The 20157-nt window shown below is 35.7% G+C and overlaps 1 protein-coding gene across 1 annotated transcript; it reads right to left on the reverse strand.

The window, feature by feature from the left end:
- Positions 1-1359: 1359 nt before the first annotated feature.
- Positions 1360-19446, reverse strand: LOC139114179 (choline transporter-like protein 4). Its single transcript, XM_070675760.1, has 6 exons — positions 19344-19446; positions 5671-5774; positions 5183-5255; positions 4533-4698; positions 3970-4054; positions 1360-2070 (listed from the first exon to the last, which is right to left on the reverse strand). The coding sequence occupies exons 3-6, from the start codon at positions 5197-5199 to the stop codon at positions 1967-1969; spliced, it is 372 nt and encodes a 123-aa protein (XP_070531861.1). The 5' UTR covers positions 5200-5255; positions 5671-5774; positions 19344-19446; the 3' UTR covers positions 1360-1966.
- Positions 19447-20157: the final 711 nt, after the last annotated feature.

Consider the following 20157-nt stretch of genomic DNA (forward strand, 5'->3'; position numbering starts at 1 on the left):
TTTTTCTTGGCCTTATACATGGGAGTCTATGGACTGCCTTATACATGGGAGTCTATGGACTGCCTTATAATGAGAGTCTATGGAGACTGCCTTATACATGGGAGTCTATGGAGGTGAAAACTAAAAAGTCCTCTAACACGGCCAAATTTGATCGCATTGTGAAACAAATCGACGTGCATCTGTATGGGGTAGGGTACTATCCTTGTGCAAAGTTTGAAAGAAATTGATCTGGGCATGTCTGAGATGTCTGCGTGAACGGACGGACGCACGGACGCACACACGCACGGACGGACGGACAGACATGACCAAACCTATAAGTCCCCCTGGACGGTGTCCGTAGGGACTAAAAACAACTTATCATACATTCTGGTTACTAAATGTATCATCAGATCAAAATGAGTATGAGTGATGTTAAGTTTTTGACTTTGGTCAACAACTACCAAAGGACACAGAACATTGTTGATTTTATTTACTTGTTAGCATTTTTCCTTCTGTCCTCTAAATTATTCATGGTTATACAGCCTTTAAGGTAGAAAACGCCATCTGGACAGATGTTTGAACTCCAATTTTCAAAATTCTTTTCTGGGCTACTGCTTATTGGGGATTAATTTTGAAGCTCTTGGGGTAACTAAAGTATTAACTGTGTTAACTTTATGAAAATTGAAAATTTTATTTTCCCTATTAGATTTAACACTGCTGGAATGGCAGCCATTTTGAATTTCAACCATTGCTAGGTATGTGGTAATGCGTTTTAGAACTTAAATTTGTACAGTGTCGACCCTGATTTTTATTCTTGCTTTGTTAAAAGAATGGATGAAAGTTGCATTACCCAAATTTTTGAGCAAAAGTTTTTGTGTTCTAATTTTGAGGCACATACAACCTGTAAAAGGTTGACCTTGAAGGCTGAATTGTTGATTAAGTTACAGAATAGAGGAAAAAGATAATGACAGGAAATACAATGTACAAAGTACAATTAAGTCTCAATTTAGCAAAATATACATATTGACAATGAGGGCTATGATTTTCAGTCTTTCAAATTTCTCCAACACACATAACTTGATTCAATCATTCAATTTCCTAACTTCAATATTCACGACAAATTCGACAATGTCAGCCAAATCAAAGACAAAATTTTGGCAAATTGATCTGAATTGCACAGTGGAAAGCCAGACTCATTAAAATATATTGCACTATATCCTCTCTTTGAATTTTCTTACATGAAATGCACAAAACGGAAAAATATCTTAAAAATCGAACCTCTCAGATTTTTTTGTTTCCCCAGATGATGTATAAAAACAGAGCAGAGCTCTATCATATCCAAAACGTTTTCCAAATTTTGTATATACACATATCCATTTGAAATTTTGCATGAATGATATTTTATTAAAAAGTACGATATGAAAAAAAATACATACCACAGACATGAACATGTGACAAAAGTAGTTTTTTTAAATTACCATTAAGTATGTTTGAAAGAAATTTCGGATTCACTGTACTAATATGTGTTCATAACATACACATACATAAATATGATGATCTCTACAAAATGTCATTTTTCCCGAATGTTTCCATAGTGATAATGTTTTTGATAGTGAAGTTTACATAACACTGTTCACATCTATGTCACATGCTGACCCCTTCAATCTTTATGGTTTGACAAGATAAACAATGGCCTCTACACTTCAAAGTTGGTAGGGGGGTTAAAGGGTTATCGAAAACACACCGAAAGAGGTAAATTTTCACGAAAGTCTCAAATTGAATTGAATCCAATATTTATATTTGTACACTGAAACTATAATTGAACTAAACAAGACAATTGCTTGACAATCTGATAATTTCCATTGTCTTTTGAATAAAATATTTTATGATTACTAATATTTCAATTTTGATCTCAGAAAATATTTTACAGTGCATACATATTTCACTTTTTGATATGATAAAAGTAAGTGATTATCTTTGACACGATCTAAGTCTTCTGTTTTTTATTCTTCAATCCAGTTATGCTCATCAACTCTTTGGACATGAAGTATGGTTTGTCTGGTGGACCATCGTGTCTCTCACAGTCCTCCACTGTCAGGGGGAAAGACACAAATAGAATGAGAATGTTTTAGGTTAACGTAATAATCACTAGTCTGTCTTTTTTTACTGAATGCATCATAACAGGAGAATACCAACTACCATACTTATTCCAGTATAACCCCCTGCTTCTGTAAAAGCCTTTCCACTAGGTTTTAGAGGATTTTCAAAATGCTTTACTTCTGTGTATAAATCCCTACCCTGGTCTACCTCAACTGTGGAAAGGTGAGGAAAGTAAAATGGACTCTTACAGTTGGTAAAATTACTTTTCAGATCAAAGAAACTTGTAAAAGGTGTTAAAATAATGCGACATTGAAGTTCCCATGACAGTATAGTAAAGAAAAGACTCTGTGGCCCACTTTACCAAACTGAACAGTCCTACTTTGACCTCTGACATCGGTCATTTTTCATTTCTATCCACATCAACAATATTAGTTTTCATCTTCAAACACATACCGTACTTCCTTTGTTTGAAGCAATTATCATTTCATCTTTGAAGAGTTTCTACCTGTGAATATCATGAATTTCACTGCTATGTTGTTGTTTGCATAATATGCTCACCATTCGATCTTGGGAAGTTAATTTGCCTTTATGTGCAGTCAATGCATAGTTATAGTTCATACTATGATAATTTTTAATTGATGCTGATCGGCAGCATACTTTACATCTTTGTTCCAACTTTACTTTTTATTTCATGATAAATCTAAAGTGAAACTTCCAAACTGTCACGTCTGTATCCGGGATTGTGTTACCATTTTGATTTGAAACAGGCAAATAGAATACTGTGTCAGTTTATTGTAGTTTGGAAATCGTCGCTGAGATTTGCTGTCAGTAACAGTTGGTGTCTATCAGTATTAATGTGACTGTGGCATATGCCAGTTCATATGATCATGAGATGACAAAATCTTGTTTTTTCTTTAACAATTTCTTTTAATATAAATAGAGTTTTGAAAGTTATTTAACGTTCAAGTTGTGTTCAATAATCCTGCATAAATTAGCATACATTAAACATATGTGGCAGAAACGTGGGTTACTTGAGTGTAAGTCCGTCTCCCATTATAACCATAGTTTTTATGTTGCAAAACTGGGGGAACATTGGTATGTCAATGTGTCAATATCTCCTTTCAATCCCAATAGCATAAATGAACTTACATGTATAAGAATGACAATGAATAGATATTGATGAACATACTTAACAAGGAAGATGCAGGAAACGTGCTTGTCTTTGTGAATCAAAGTAATGAAAATATTATTGACAGTTATGGCTATTGTCTCTTTGAGGTAGAATGCACCTCAAGGACAGATATTTGTACCGGTACTCTCTGACTTTGATGACAGCTTTTTGGTCTACCACTTTGTTTGGGCTCATTCTAAAGCTCTTGGCAAAGTAAGGCTTTCACTGGTTTATTTTTGTATTGTTGTGAAAATCTAATTTTTTTTCCTGTAGAGTTGACAGATGGCAGCCATTTTGGATTTCCACTGCAGGTATATAGTAGATAAAAAATTATTTCTCCAGTACAAGATTTTGCACAATGACACCTGATTTTTATTATTTATTTTGAAACGGGATGGTTTAAGACTTTACATTTCAGAGTGCATGCTACCTTAAAGGTATACTGTCACCTGTTCCGATTTTGCCACAATTACCATGGAAAGAGAAAATCTAACCAATCATAGATTTTTAAGTGGATGGCCGCTTTTGAAAACAGCGCCCTCACATGGGCATTTTGAATACCAAGGAATGCCCCTTTGACCATATATGGGCATATTTAGATTACAGGTGACTGTATACCTTTAATGAACCATTTCTAGAGTGAAAACACTTTGATGGCAAGGTTTGCAAATTTACCAATCTGGAGATCAACATCCATGGATGTAAAGATGGATACTTACAGAAACAGATGAAGAGAGTATCCACCGCCATGTCATAGACGCCAAAGAAACATGAAGCTATCACATAGGCACCGATAAGAATCAACTGTGTGAGGAAAAGAGAGTGGTAACAAATCTATCAGCAATGTGTACATACAGTGTGCACAGAATATCTTATGGAACTTTCTTTCAAAAAGGTGTGAATACAACATTCAAGGTCAGAAATTAACCTTTATTCAGTAGGGTTTTGTTCATGTTGGCCTTTGAGAAACATCTGACATGTATTCTTTGGTCAACAGCAGAATATTGACATAAGCCTTAATGTTGTACTTTTTGGAGATCTGCTCCAGTTCTTTATACAATCTGATACTTAACCTTATTAAGACTATGCAAAGAAAAGTCAGGAAACAATCATTGACCATTTCATTTGCTGATGAACAAGATCAACTATCATATTGTTTTGGAAAAAGGTTGAGGAAAGTTGTAAATAGCCTTAAAATTCTACCTTCAATTATCAGCAACAGAGAATCACACAATTTACAACTTAAAAACAATTGGCAACAAAACAACAAAATTTGTCTCACCAAAAACGGCACCCACACGTAGCTGAGATCTGGCATTATGACCAATTCATCAGTGACTGTGATTTGTCCATTCAGAAAGAAAAATATCGGCAAGATTACGATGAGGACAACTACCAACTTGGCAAGGAAGAGTAAGAAACTTGTAACTCCATCAAGTACTGCAGCTCTAAAAGATTGGAATGAGAGATATTATTCAAGACATGCCAAGTCATATGACTATATTTGAAGATTGTGTTTGCAAGTGCAAATGAAAATCTACGTCAATCTTAATCCAAAATTAAACATTTTGTTGACTGTGAAAAAGAAAAAAGAAAAAAAAGTGTGTTTACAAAATCCGTAAAATACCTACAAAATAATTGATCTAAAAGTTTTTAAAAATTCCTCGAAATTACAAAATAATTGATTTTAATGTACACGGTGTTTAAAACTCTGAAGGTGAATTATGCACATAGAAATTATTGAGATGTTGGAACTTTTCTCCTTAGGATGCCTTGCATTGAATCAGTGCAAATTAAATGTGATTGATGGCTACAACTACCCTAATGCAGAGTAACAACAAAAGCAACATGACAGCACTATCATCCAAATCACAGCTGAAAACAACATACAAGTTTGCTTGTGTTTTTCCGATGACAAGTTAATGAGCTTACCTGACATTGTTTCTCATCAGAAGAAAAAATACATACTTGCAGATGTACAGAAGTTCTTACCATACACAGCAATCTAAAATAAAATTATTGCTTCATTTCCGAAATTTGAACATATGATAAATTTGCATAACATTTGCATAAATTTGAATATAAAATGAGACATTTGCATATAACATTTGCATGCATTGGGTAACATATCAGTTTAATACATGTATGTCCTGCGTACTATGTTGAACATTAGCTCTGAATTAGTTGCATAGAAGTAAACTCAATGACAAATTACCTTATTTTAATTTGGAGAAATTTCTATTGAAACTTGATTTAAAAGGCATATCAACAAACATTACCCCTGTGTAAAAGATCAACATAATAATAGTGTTGTCTATCCACAATAAAAATAATGACAGCATTTACGTTTCTTGTCATCAGCTGACCATATCAAGTACAATGGCTGTAATTGAGCTGTTTCCATGACAACATTTTCTCACCTGTATGTATGCATTTCTGTTCAGCCACTTCAGGAACTTTTCCAGACACCAGAAGCAACACTTAAAGCATTTAAACACAAATTTACTGATTTGATTCTCAGCACCTATGTAGGATGAAGAAAAATAAAAGATTCTTGAAAGTCAAACAGCCAAACTTGGGACCTTCTACCTTGTGTATTCTAATTGCATCACTCTGAAAGCCGTCTCAGGAAACTAGATTCTCCAGCTGTACTTTTAAGAAGATTGTGTGAATAGATCATCAAAAAAATAAAGGTAACTGAAGGCCTTACATTAATTATAGTTACTGTTCATAATTTTGAAATGAATGGTTTTGTACTGAGTAAAGCACTTTGAGAAATGAATCTTTCCATGTGGTTGAGATCGTTGAGAACTGAAAATACGGATAGTTTTCAATCGGATTCGAACCCACAACATAGGGCATCAGTCGCCTAGCTGAGAGGCCACAGACAGAACCACTCGGCTAAATCTCCACTCCCAAAAAAGAGTGGTTCAATAGCCGGCTAAGTTGTTACATTTTTCTGACTGAGACTGCTCAACACGTTGTAGAGTTCGTGAAGCACTCACGCACGCATGCTCACTATCATACATCGCACATACACACTTTATCGAAGCGAAGAAATAAATTTCATCGCTTTTTTTGGGCGAACGATAACCGCGGGGACAATTCTGTCCACCAGCAGTGTTACCAACCCAGGGTAGAAAATACGGATAGTTTTCAATCGGATTCGAACCCACAACATACGGCATCAGTCGCCTAGCTGAGAGGCCACAGACAGAACCACTCGGCTAAATCTCCACTCCCAAAAAAGAGTGGTTCAATAGCAGGCTAAGTTGTTACATTTTTCTGACTGAGACCGCTCAACACGTTGTAGAGTTCGTGAAGCACTCATGCACGCACGCATGCTCACTATCATACATCGCACATACACACTTTATCGAAGCGAAGAAACGAATTTCATCGCTTTAACTGGGCGAACTAAAACCTCGGGGACAATTCTGTCCACCAGCAGTGTTACCAACCCAGGATAGAAAATACGGATAGTTTTCAATCGGATTCGAACCCACAACATACGGCATCAGTCGCCTAGCTTAGAGGCCACAGACAGAACCACTCGGCAAAATCTCCACTCCCAAAAAAGAGTGGTTCAATAGCCGGCTAAGTTGTTACATTTTTCTGACTGAGACCGCTCAACACGTTGTAGAGTTCGTGAAGCACTCATGCACGCATGCTCACTATCATACATCGCACATACACACTTTATCGAAGCGAAGAAACGAATTTCATTGCTTTAACTGGGAGAACGATAACCTCGGGGACAATTCTGTCCACCAGCAGTGTTACCAACCCAGGGTAGAAAATACGGATAGTTTTCAATCGGATTCGAACCCACAACATACGGCATCAGTCGCCTAGCTGAGAGGCCACAGACAGAACCACTCGGCTAAATCTCCACTCCCAAAAAAGAGTGGTTCAATAGCCGGCTAAGTTGTTACATTTTTCTGACTGAGACCACTCAACACGTTGTAGAGTTCGTGAAGCACTCACGCACGCATGCTCACTATCATACATCGCACATACACACTTTATCGAAGCAAAGAAATAAATTTCATCGCTTCAACTGGGCGAACTATAACCTCGGGGACAATTCTGTCCACCAGCAGTGTTACCAACCCAGGGTAGAAAATACGGATAGTTTTCAATCGGATTCGAACCCACAACATACGGCATCAGTCGCCCAGCTGAGAGGCCACAGACAGAACCACTCGGCTAAATCTCCACTCCCAAAAAAGAGTGGTTCCAGCCCCAATAGCTGCAAATTTTATGCATTATTTACATGATTTTATTTTCAAACCACAGTTGGTTTGTTTTAATGTGCTAACTGAAGGACTTGGATAGAAGTATCACTGCTCGCTGATTTGGACCATGCCTACGTGTTTTAACGGGGTGAATAATAAACGGGTGCCGCACTCATAAAATGGCGCCCCCACAGAAAAGTACAAAAAAAAGCAGTATTTCCTGCACATACATGTTGTGATCATAAAAGGGACAAGCATGATGCCATTTACTTGAATGCACAGCAAACGGTGGTCAACATTTTGTTGTAGTAATCTTTATTTTCTTTGCCTCATGATTAGTTTTTAAAAATGGCGGGAAATCTAAAATGATGTTAAAATTTGAATTTACATGCCACTTTCGACACTTAAGACAGTGTTATACACCTTTTCAGTCTTTAATGGGTCTCATTCAAAGAGAACTCTTAGAAAACGGGATATTTTGAGATCAGTTTATTGCACATTTGCAGCTATTGGGGCTTTCAATAGCCGGCTAAGATGTTACATTTTTCTGACTGAGACCGCTCAACACGTTGTAGAGTTCGTGAAGCACTCACGCACGCATGCTCACTATCATACATCGCACATACACACTTTATCGAAGCGAAGAAACGAATTTCATCGCTTTAACTGGGCGAACGAAACATGGACACAGCAAAATGAAACTTACTGCATTTGACCGCAGCCTCCAACCCCAACCAACCCTTCACCAGTCCCTAAATTAATGTTTGGAAATGTGAAAATCCAATGACAAAATCATGATTGAAACATCCTCTCCATCTGACTGGCCTAATTAATGACCGAAACAAATACTATGATTGGCTGAATGCAATCTGAGACTGTACCAATTGTCAATCAGCTTGTAAAAAATGCAAATTAATCAAAATCGCTTTACCCCTCCTTCTAAACACAATTATAGTGACGTTTGACATGCGCATGTTTTCACATTCTTTGGTCCCATACTGGAGGGAATACACAACAGACTGTCAAGTACCTTTTTATTACAAATAAGCCAAAATATATATTTAGACAGAAAGAACATCAACTTAGTCTTTCCTTTTAATTTTTTCTCTAGGTAGTCTAGCATTGCTCTTATGAACTGTACGACAGCAATCAGAAATGAACCAAAGGCCAGTGATCCTAAATGATACCTGTATCCAAGGTAACAAAGCATTAGACCTGTTCATCCACTTAAGGAAGTGTGTGCCACAAAATTGAAAGCTTTACAATTTTGTTCAAACTTCCCACTCGAAACTTTCTCTGATGAAATCAAATAAAAATCAGAGGTCACAGCGAAAAGTTTGGTACTTGAAAAAGGCTAGCATATACAGATACTTCAAATTCAAAATGGCCAATATTGCTGCATTAAATATAAGGTAAAAAATTGAAATTAAAACTTTCACAAAACCAAGATATTGAAAACTATAAAGTAACTGAGGATGGATTTTGAATAAACATTGGTCAATACTATTGCCAAAAGATGTGAGTTTGTTGTTTCAATGTCAAAAGTTTGCATATCAGGAAGTCTGAACCAGACCAAAGAAATGTGACCATCTCCCGATCTTCATGTCTAAAGGGTGACCTTCCCCGTCCCACATTTCTAAAACTTGACCCTCCCGCAACCACTGAAGTATTCTCAAAAGGAATTTCACAAACAATATAAGCTAATTTACATAGCAATTGGTTTAATTGTTATGTTAGGTAAGGGCAGAAATTACAGTGGGGAGAGCTGGCATTTTGGGAGGGTGGGTAACAATTTATCACACAAGCATTTATGAAGGGACATATTTCATGCATTTGTGGGAGGGTCACAATATTTTGTGCAACTACGGCAAGACAAGATGTGGTTGATATAGTGCTTGACCCAAAAATATCAAATCTGACATAGGAGTCTATTGGGCAAACTATTGACAATTTTTCCCAACACAAAAAGCTATATCTGTACATTTATATATATTCGATATTAAATGTAAATGCACTTTGCTTGAAGTGGGAAGTAAGATGTGCATGTGTGTACAAGAAATTTGGTTTTTAGATTTCATCGAAAATGTTGATTCACTATACATGGTAGTCTATGAGAGAACTATGAACAATTTTTTTCCAAAATTAAACTAACAATATCTGTGCATGTATTGCCATTTGATAACTCATATAAGTGTACTTGATAAGACTAGGGTGGTACAAGTGCTTTTGTGTTCAAGAAATTTGATTTTTGAATTTCACCCAAATGTTCATTCACCATACATTGCAGTCTATGAACAATTTTTTTCCAATGTAAAACTAACACTATCTGTACATTTATAAAAAGGTGGCCCTTCGCATTGGGCAGTTTTCTATAAAGTGACTTTCCCCCATTCCCCCGGTTCACCCCTTGTAATTACTGAAATGTTCTATCTAAAAGTGTTCTATCTATGAATGGGCCGTAATAAAATGCGTAAGAAGGAAAATTTTCAAGATTTTATATTTGAAGACCATGGTACAAATATACGGCAAGAGATGTATCTTATCCTATAGTGTAAACAAAAATCAAAATTTTGTACATATTAATATATGGTACTAAAGTAGATGATTACAAATGGATAACACAAACCTGTGGTAGACCACTAACTGATTAGAGCCTGAAAATTTCCTTTTTTAGCCCACGTGTTCACACACGTGAGCTTATGTCGCAGCGATATCTGTCTGTCTGTTTGTCTGTTGGCCCGATATCTCAAATACGGCTCATCAGACCAGAAATAAATCTGGTACATAGATTTAGTTAACAAATGGAAAGAACTGATAAGTTTTTGGTGCATGTGGCTTGCATGCTTTTTGCTCATTTGCATAATAAATCATTTTAGAAAAAATGGATATACATTAAGAACGGCTGCACACAATTTGATTAGACTTCCTAAAAATGTTGATCACACCAGGATATGTCAGCCGTGAAAGGTATTAAGGGTTGACATGGAAGATTATTGCTAATTTGCATATTAATGAACTTTCCTAATTTAGGGATATATATCTGAATTGATTTGACCAAAGTTGACGAAACTGGGTATGTATTTTGAAGATACTATGATACAACATAATGGAAAGTCATTTCGCACTTTTGCATAAACCAAATCCTGATTTGCATATTTAATAAACTTTCCTTATTAGGGAGACATATCTTGATTGCGTAGACCAAAGTTGACAAAACTTGCTAGGTACATTAAAGATACTATATGATACAACACTATTCAAAGTCATTAAGCATTTTTACGTCAACCAATTCCTGATTTATATATTTAATGAACTTTCCTAATTAGGGAGATATACCAGGATTTCTTTGATCAAAATTGTTGAAAAATGCAATGTACATTGATTATACCAGGTTTTTAAGTATTTTATTTTCAGCTAATTACACATTTGTATACTTCACTACCTTTAGAATAAATCTGTGGTGGATATTGTTCATGATGTTGATCATTACAGTTTCAATGAAGTTGGAAACATGTAGCAAAGTTTAAATTTACACACAACTGCGAATATATAATGCAACACGTGAGCATTTTCAGTTGATATAAGGTTCAAGTGAATCCACGACCAGTGACCTGTATTTGTTCACTGTTTCATTCTGTGTGTGTCTGTCAACCCGTCCATCCACTTGTAGATCACATTTTTTGAGCTTATGAAAATCACTTTACCAAATGTGACCAGATTAGGTAGGTGAAATGTGTGGATGATTGTCAAACTGAGTGGAATCTTCCAGGCCAATGTCATCACTCCGCCAGTTTCACCGTAATGAAAACAGTTTTTGAAAATTCCTGTGACTTTTATTTAAAACAAAGTCCACGTTTATGTCTATTGCTTGTGGCTATACAGTGGAGAAAGCTAAAAAACAAATGTCCATTGAAATATTAATTTCAGATAAACTACACTCATAAGCATTCAAAACCTCTTAAACATAAACAAACACATATGTAAATGTGAAAATCTACTACTATACTAATTTCTCCCTGAGATTGCTTCAAATTTATCAATGGTTTTTGGGATAGTACTGGTTATACAATATTGTTCATACATATTATTTGCAGGATGATGTCAACATTGTATTCCTGTCACCAACATGGTTTGAACAAGGTGATTGTTTAAAATTAAAAATGGAGAATATAATGGTTAAATCAAAGGCACTGAATGTGGTAACTTTTCACAGATAACGCAGTCTTTTATAGGATGAAGTTATCGGAACTGAGCTTGTGAGACTTTCATATGTATTTCAAACATGATATCTAGATGCCGTACATCAACATGGCAGCAACATTTAAATTTTATGATGTACACTATGACAAACATATGGCCTAACTTTAATTAACAACCAATGTTCAACCACGGTCCTTGATGACCTTTGGTCGTAGTTCTGACGACCCCTTCCTTTAGCCCTGCAGGTACCATATGACTTTTGAGCACGAGTTCAAAGGACTTCTCCCTTTAATTGAATTAATCTGATTTATATTTGTAAATGAAACCTGTAATTAGACTTTACAAAGAAGTGTTACGTTTGCAAAATGTCCCAATTACGTGTATTTTCATAGCTAGTAAATTTTAGCTGATAGCCAGTTGTTTTTGCTGGTTGCATTATTTTCCACATCTTTGATTAATTTCAATAATTGGTAAGTTAAATAAGTGATTTCCTTCAACGAAATGATATATTTTTTCACTTTCTTATTCTTCAATTCAGTTATGCTAATCAACTCTTTGGACATGAAGTACGGTTTCTCTGGCGAGCGATCGTGTCTCTGACAATCTTCCACTGTCATGGGGAAAGACAGAAAGAGAAGAGAGTGAGGCAACCCTCTACTGATGGCTGTATTTTGAGGTGAATCAGATAATCAAATAGCCTGTCTTTGTTTACTCAATTTACTCATCACCATGGCGGAATACTAGTTTTTTGTGCTTATATGTTCATGTGTCAACATCTCTAATGAAAAAACAGCCACCAGTAGAGGGTTGCTATCTAAGTTGTCATGAAAAGGCGTGTTGTGTTAAGGTCAGTTAGGGTCCTACAGTATCTGCCGACACATGCACGTCAATTATATGCTAATCAGACTTATCAGACTTCTGTAGTCGTCCCAGTGGAAGAAAAGGGAGTCACTTGTTCTATTCCTAAACTTGGTCTTTTTGATACGTAGAATTAATCGAACACAAAGAGTTCAGGTAAGTTTCAAAATGTACATTATGTACCGTACTTCACATCCCTGGTTTGACTTTTTGATATGTGTACTGAAGGTAGAGAAATATGTTGTCTTTTGAAGGTCACCTAAAGTATGGGAAGACAGTTTAAAATATGATGCCATATTAGTTGTTCGGATTAGCTGCAATAATCGTTGTCCTGGTGGGGGCTTGGCCGTGTGGCTTTGGCTTCTATGCCCCAAACCAGGGCTACAGTTATTGCGGCTATGCCCGGATATAATATATTCCAGGTGTTTCTGCAACTTTCCACTAAAATATGTTTAAACAAATAGCTTTTGTATGTATTCTACATTTGCAAGAGGTACAAATTCAACTGCATAGACATTCCACAGGTTGATATACATGTAATTTTATGAGTGTTTCGACATTACACTAGTGTTAACCGTTATGGGAACGCCACTCCCAATCGCCAGTCACACATAGATAGAGAAATAAAATATTGAAACATGATTAAGATTTTCAACATATCTTGAACTGAACTTCTACCATTGGTTTGGAAAAACGTACATTGGGATTTAGTGTTTCAAAGCACAGGTACGGGTAACAATTTACTATACTGGGATGTATCATAGGTATACAGATTTTGACAGAATGGTTACCATGCTAAAATATCCACAAAGCTGACGTAAATACACGCTTTAGACAAAGACTTAAGACACAAAATCATGGCTGCCAATTGAAAAGATTTTCAACATATCTTAAAGTTCAAAAATGCACGGTGTTGGTAGTAGTGACTAAACTTTTGTGTGATCTCTGATGGTGATTTTAGTTGATTCATACATTGTAGGATATAGTTACTAGAACTAAGTAACCAAAAACTCTCATATAATACTTATAGCTTGCCATGCTGATAGCAAAACGTTTAGCAGTAGCATGAAAAGTTGTTAAAGAAAATGAAGTGTAAGATATACAGACAAATGCAACAATATTTATAAGAATTTACACTAAACCACTTTTTGTTTTATTATTTTCAGTAAGCTCCTTTGACCAGATACAGTCATGGCTTCATCGTTAGACTCAAGAGAAAAACTGCTGACTGACATTGATGACAAGGTATTGCTTTGTGCAATTTGTATGGAGCGTTTCAAGTCACCAAAAATACTGCCTTGTCATCACACATTTTGTGAACATTGTCTCACAAAATGGGTCAAAGCAAACAACGGTCAGCTGATATGTCCAACCTGCAAGAATCAATGGCCTTTACCCTCTGGAGGGGTACAAGCTATTAGCAGCAATCGATTTTTGAATGACCTTATGGAGGCTATCGACAGCAACGCCCGTCCTGAAAGCATAGCTGAAACGGTGTGTGAAGGGTGTAAGAAATCCGACATGTACTGGTGTGGTGACTGTGGTGGACATTTTTACTGCAATCTCTGCATACAGACCCATAAAGTAGCAACAGTATTGCAAGATCATGAACCAATGACAATTGCAGAATACAAAGAGAAGATGTCAACACAGCACTTCAGAATGACTCAGCCAAGATTATGTGATAATCACTGTAGTACTAAATTAGAATTCTACTGTGATACATGTCAAGTGCCGATATGTCATAAATGTACAGTCGTTGATCATCCATCACGAAATCATGAGATGTTGTCACTAGAGTCAGCACTGGAGAAGTATATGCCAGATATGAAAGCATACTCACTGAAAATTGCTCAGAAAGTTAATGATTTAAAACTAAGAAAAGACAGAACATGTGGTGTTCGACAAAACCTGGATGTCAACAGATCTACAGTTGAACAACAAGTTAATATGCTATGTGAAAAATTAATTGATGAAATTAAAAAGCAACAAATGAAAATGCTAGGTCAAGTTGATGAGATCTACATACCAAGGTGTAAACAAAGTGATGCCAATATAGAACTTCTGGAACATAAAATTGCCAGTGCAGAAAGTATGCTTTCATATCTGAACCATCTCTTGACTTTTGGTGGAGCTGTGGACATCATGACTGCACATAAACAGATGAAAGATCAACAACACCACCATGATGATCTGACCGATGTACCTTGTGGTGACAATGAGAGTGACCTGGTTTTCACAGAAAATCCTGACTGTTTACAGATTGATCTCGGTGTTGTCAACGGAAATCATCTGACCAAACAAGGTATATATGTTACTACAAGTAAAGGTAATTTTGAAACAATCGGGAGAAATCATCCTATATTTGACATCATGTTAAGTTGTGTGATGGTTTCAAATAGGTCATATAAATTGTTAGAATTAAAGTGGGTAGGCTTTGTTGTTTGTTGTTTCATAAGCAAACTTTTAAGAGATACACGTATGGCACCTATAGTTTCTGATTTAAATATTGGGTCCTGATGTGGAAAATTTTGTGACAGACTTTCAACTTATTTTCTCGAAGTTTAAAACTCTGAAGGAATTCAAATATGCCTACACCATGAACATAATTAGCTGTAGCTTATCACAGATGCCTATATCACGTATCTCATTGGACAAATCTTATCTCAGATGCCAGAGTTCAGGTGACTTTCTGGCCTACAATATACAATGTAACTTATAACATTCAGCTCTGTCTCACCAATGTTATCTGTAAATTTATGCTATCCAGTGATACTCTTAACAGCACAAAGACAGTTGGGAGAATGTGAAAATGCAATCTAGTATCCTGCATGTCATAATGTAGGCAGTTATCTACTGGATTGTCTACAGAAAATAACTCATACCAGTACATCTAATGCATGTACGATGTATGTCGGTTGAATACATAGCATGGTGAAACTACATTGGTGGGTCCCCTTAGGGAAGAGCCATTAGATTTTATAGGGATGGATCGATGGAAGAAGGGAGTTATGGAAGCAATTTTCATTCTGTCACTATGACAGTTAGTACTGCATCAAATTATTTTTTCAATGTGTGGAAACAATGCTAATCCCCAGCAATTTGTAGAATGCACAAAATGATTATACCTTCATATCACTGGTTAATATTATGTTGTACTGAATTAAAAAATAATTTGCAGTGTTCTTAGTAGATTTAACTATTCATATCAAAATAAAAAAATTACTATTCATGTTTCTGTTATTTCAATTTTATTTATAAAGACAACTTGTAGAACATCCAGTTAAAACAGACTTGTACAGAAGTTATTGTTGTTATTGCATTTTCATTGTCTTCAAACAAGAGTTGTTTGTTTGTATTACAAATAATCTATTGAATCGATGCGTTGTTAAATTTTCACTATTTACAGGGTAATTCGAATTGTAAAGCAATGCATTTTAATACTCAGGCCGTAATAATGATTTATATTGCAATGTCAATCTTGAAATATATTATCCAGGGTGTCATTGTAGCAAAACATTGAGTACGATGAGATTTGAGCAAATCTTTGTCATTTGTTTATATAATTAATGCTGATACATCATATTACCCACACACATCTTCAGAAAATGTGAGATAATCAGATTTTACACATCTTACTATGATTTTGAACACATAACATACAGTTATTATCATTCAAGTAATCTTGTCGCATACTATATTTGAAACGCGTTCGATAATATCATTCATGGTAATTTGAGCTGAGTAGGGGCTTTTCAAATTGCTGCATTTCCTTAACATTAAAGACAAAGAAAACTAACAATTGTTCTCGTATTGGCACCAGATTTCGACGAAAGGCTTTCATGTAATAATAAACTTACATTGTATGCATGATATTATTGCCACATGTAAACGTGGCTCAATAAGCATCATTTAATACGATATTGCAGAGTTCTAAAAAGCACATAAAGCTACTTACCTATTGCTTTAATATATGTGCAGGTAAAGCAATAAAATTTGAAGTAGAGAGGAAAGATGGAGACAGCATCGAGACAGTCACTCGCAATCAACTCCAGGTGCAGAGGGAAGAAAGAAGTGTGACTAAACAAACTGATAACACTGGACTTGTAGTGATTGGAGGATGTGAACTTGGTGTCGTTGTAAAGAAAGAGACACAGACCGAGCAACTTTTAGTACAAGCCAAACATCGTCAACCAACAAAAGAAGTCCAGCTAACAAAGAGAGAAACAAAGGCTGCGAAAAACAAGCAATCAAATCTGCCATGTGTGTTTGCAGATTCACCAGGTAAGTGTCCTAGATGAAGTTAATAATTATTCACTACAAGACCTAACTTTTGATACTTTGAATGGCGTTTTGACATAAAGCAATCAGAAGGGTGAAGGTGAATGTTTGATTCTGGGATTTCCATCAGGGCAAAATTAATCAGATTGAAAGGAATTTACATTTCTCACTTAATGTTATGCACTGAGCTTGTCCTATGTGGTAAGTTACGGTTCTTGTATAGGTTGATAGCACCGCTGCTATGCAGAAAAAGAGGACGTAGCTGGAAATTATTGAAGCAGATTAGATTAGTTTTTTCAGACTTAAAGTATCACAAGAGAGATTTGAGTAAATAGTTCATTTTAAACTGAGATCTACAAGTGTTGCCATGGAAACTGCCTTTTTTAATCGAGTGAATGTAAGCAGAGCTCATGATGTTTGCTACATCTGTTAGATATTCTAAATTATGAATGCAAAAATTGGATGGAATTTGCATGTTTGTATTTTTAGGGTATTTTTCCGTTTTTAGTCAAAAAATCTTGTTCTCTGAAATCACTCGTCTGATTGCTATGGTGCATTGCGGTCAGCTGAGACAGAATCTGTGTTAGAGGACAGTTTGACAATCACATCACAGTATTTTCTAAATAGACAGAAACACCAAGATGATGTGTATAGCTCCATTTCATTAAAATATTGCATTTCTGTCTGTTATTCGAAACTGTAGCTAGCTTTATTTCATTTTTGTGAAATCGGTCTGAACAAAGTTTCGCCATGTAAGTAAGAACAAAACGATCCCGTCAAAGCAACTCGAGAAATGTGATTTTTCAGCTTTCACTATTTTAGTAACTATCTTAAAGTCTAGTAAGTTTGCTTTAAAATGTGATGTAGCCTTCAGAGGCTACAGCTTGGTCGAATCTCTCTTTTGAAGTTGTAGTTGACTTTTTGTCGGAAGAAAGAAGCATTCTCTTTTTATAAAGTTTTAACATTTTCTATAGAATAAACATTCGATCGGAAAGATTTTAACACCCATGTCTCTTACCATACAAGAGCATGAAGTTGAGTTTCGAGATTTCGGTCTCTCATTCGTCAGGTGAGTAAATTCTAAGTTCGGAAGTGCTAGTCGATCAGGTTTTTGTGAATAACGCCTCTTACGTTCAGTTTCTATAAGTGCTTTAGTTTTGGATTAGAAGTTTATTTAGGCAAGGTGCCTGTACAATAATATTCTGTTGTTATGAAGGAAATTTCAAAGTTTAGGAATGCGAATATGAATACAACAGGTAATTTCAGAATTGAGGAAACGGTAGTCTAGTAAACAGGTGATGATTAATTTCTACAGTTGCCTGTTTTTTTTTCATTCTACATTTATACCTTTGTCATGTTATTTCTATTGAAGTTGCGATATCAAAGTTCATGCAACTGTAAATATTAGTCTTGACGTGGAAGTGTTTGCTCAATGTTAGTTGCATATGCTGTACTTTCCTGTTGTTTGTTGAATTTTTCTATCAACGTGTTTTACAATTTACACTAACACGATTCTCAGTGATGTCACAATCTTTAGGTAAAAAGGTGGTCTTGCCTGTACTAGTGGAAATTTAAGTCAGTGCAGACGTTTGAGAGAAGTTTTATCAGGGCAATTACCTTTTGGCATATTATCTCCATTCCCTCATTATTGAGACTTTGGTGTTTGACTTTGGTGACTTTGCTTTTTTATCATAAAGTTGTATAACAATTCTTTCTGAATTATATTTCTGATGTATAAACTGTATATTTCTAAATAAAACCTTTGTACGTTGATTTCTGTTTGTTTTCACATTCACACCAAACATACACGAACTTCTGATGTTACTGGAATATATCAACTTGGATCTTTTTATTGTTTACACGGAGCATAGATGCACAACTAGACTTACCAACCTTGGGGTGAATAACATCACTTACACTACAAAGTAAATAAAACCTGCAGCAAAACTAATAGGAAGGGCAAAGGACCACGAAGGACACAGGCGGCCGAATAGAATACCTACTTAAGTGGTGAAACATTGTATTTTCCGTAGGTATAAAATTAGGCTAAGTACAACTTTCAGAACATGATATTAAGATGTGGAACAGTATTTCTACCATATTCTTTTGAGAAAATACAGTCCTTTACCATATTCTGCACTATTAACACTGTCCTTTGCCTTATTTTTTTTCAGTGACAATGCTATGATAACCTGCACTAATAGCAGTGTGCTTCATCCAATTATACAGTGAAAATACTGTCCTTCACCATATTCTGCACTATTACATCACCGTTGGAGCTACATTGCATTGAAAGCACTGTTCTTCACCCTTTTCTGTGATGAAGTCTTGTACCTTATTCTAAGTGGAAATGGTCCTTTACTGTACCCTGTGATGAAAATACTGTCGTTAATTATATTCCGTACTAATCATAATGTCCTTCGTCCATTCTGCTTTGGAAATACTGTCACTTACCACATGTTATGTCATGAAATACTGTTCTCCACCCTATGTGCAATGAAAATACTGTCACTTACCATATATTATTATGTCATGAAAATACTGTGCTGTTCACTACCCTGTAGTGAAAATGGTCGCTCTGTAATGAAACTGCAAGGTGTCCTCCATTATATCCTGTACAAATAATATTGTCCTTCACCCCGTTGTGTAGTGAAAATGCAGGCCTTCAACCCATTTTGTACAAACAAGACAGTCCATCACTCTACTCTTCTTGCGAGGTTATGCTGTGCTCGGGAAGAAAATACTGTTTTCGCCCTTTCTGTATTCAGAAATACCTTCCTTCGTAGCCCTTCACTATCCTTCAATGTGTTTCGTTTTAGTCTCACCCGAATGTGCCATGAGTAAAATACAAAGCAACCTTTTAGATAAGCATCTAAAAAGAGAATTATAATAAGAGCTCTTGGCATTTTTAATGCCAAACTATCATTGCAGGTTAATTTAAATGTCATAGTTAAAAATACCAGCCAGTTTCGTTGAAAAAGGAAATGAAGATATACACTGAATAAATAAAGTCAAGATGATGCAAAGATCATTTAACATCAAGACTCCCTTGAAAATGCTTCTAAACATTTTACAGCACGAAATAAACAGGATATCTCTGGTCAATGATTCACTGGGATCTACGCTGCTTCTTTCTGTTGTCACCATGCTGATTGACGAAAGCCAGTCATTGTGACAACCAGTCATACTACCTTTTATATGTGTATCAAATCTATAATCAATAAATGTATCATAGGTACTATCAGATATAGCACGATTGCTTATTGGAAATACAATGGAAAAGCTATTTCAATTTGATGTTTTTCAGTGTTTTGTTAGAATGAGTGGTCA

Source organism: Ptychodera flava, chromosome 16, assembly GCF_041260155.1.
Source record: "Ptychodera flava strain L36383 chromosome 16, AS_Pfla_20210202, whole genome shotgun sequence".
Classification (NCBI taxonomy): domain Eukaryota; kingdom Metazoa; phylum Hemichordata; class Enteropneusta; family Ptychoderidae; genus Ptychodera; species Ptychodera flava.

Coding starts and splice junctions, on each gene's coding strand:
- LOC139114179 (XM_070675760.1), bottom strand. Junction 4,055..4,532: donor ACGTGTGGGTGCCGTTTTTG/GTGAGACAAATT, acceptor TTCCTCACACAG/TTGATTCTTATCGGTGCCTA. Junction 2,071..3,969: donor TACTCTCTTCATCTGTTTCT/GTAAGTATCCAT, acceptor TCCCCCTGACAG/TGGAGGACTGTGAGAGACAC.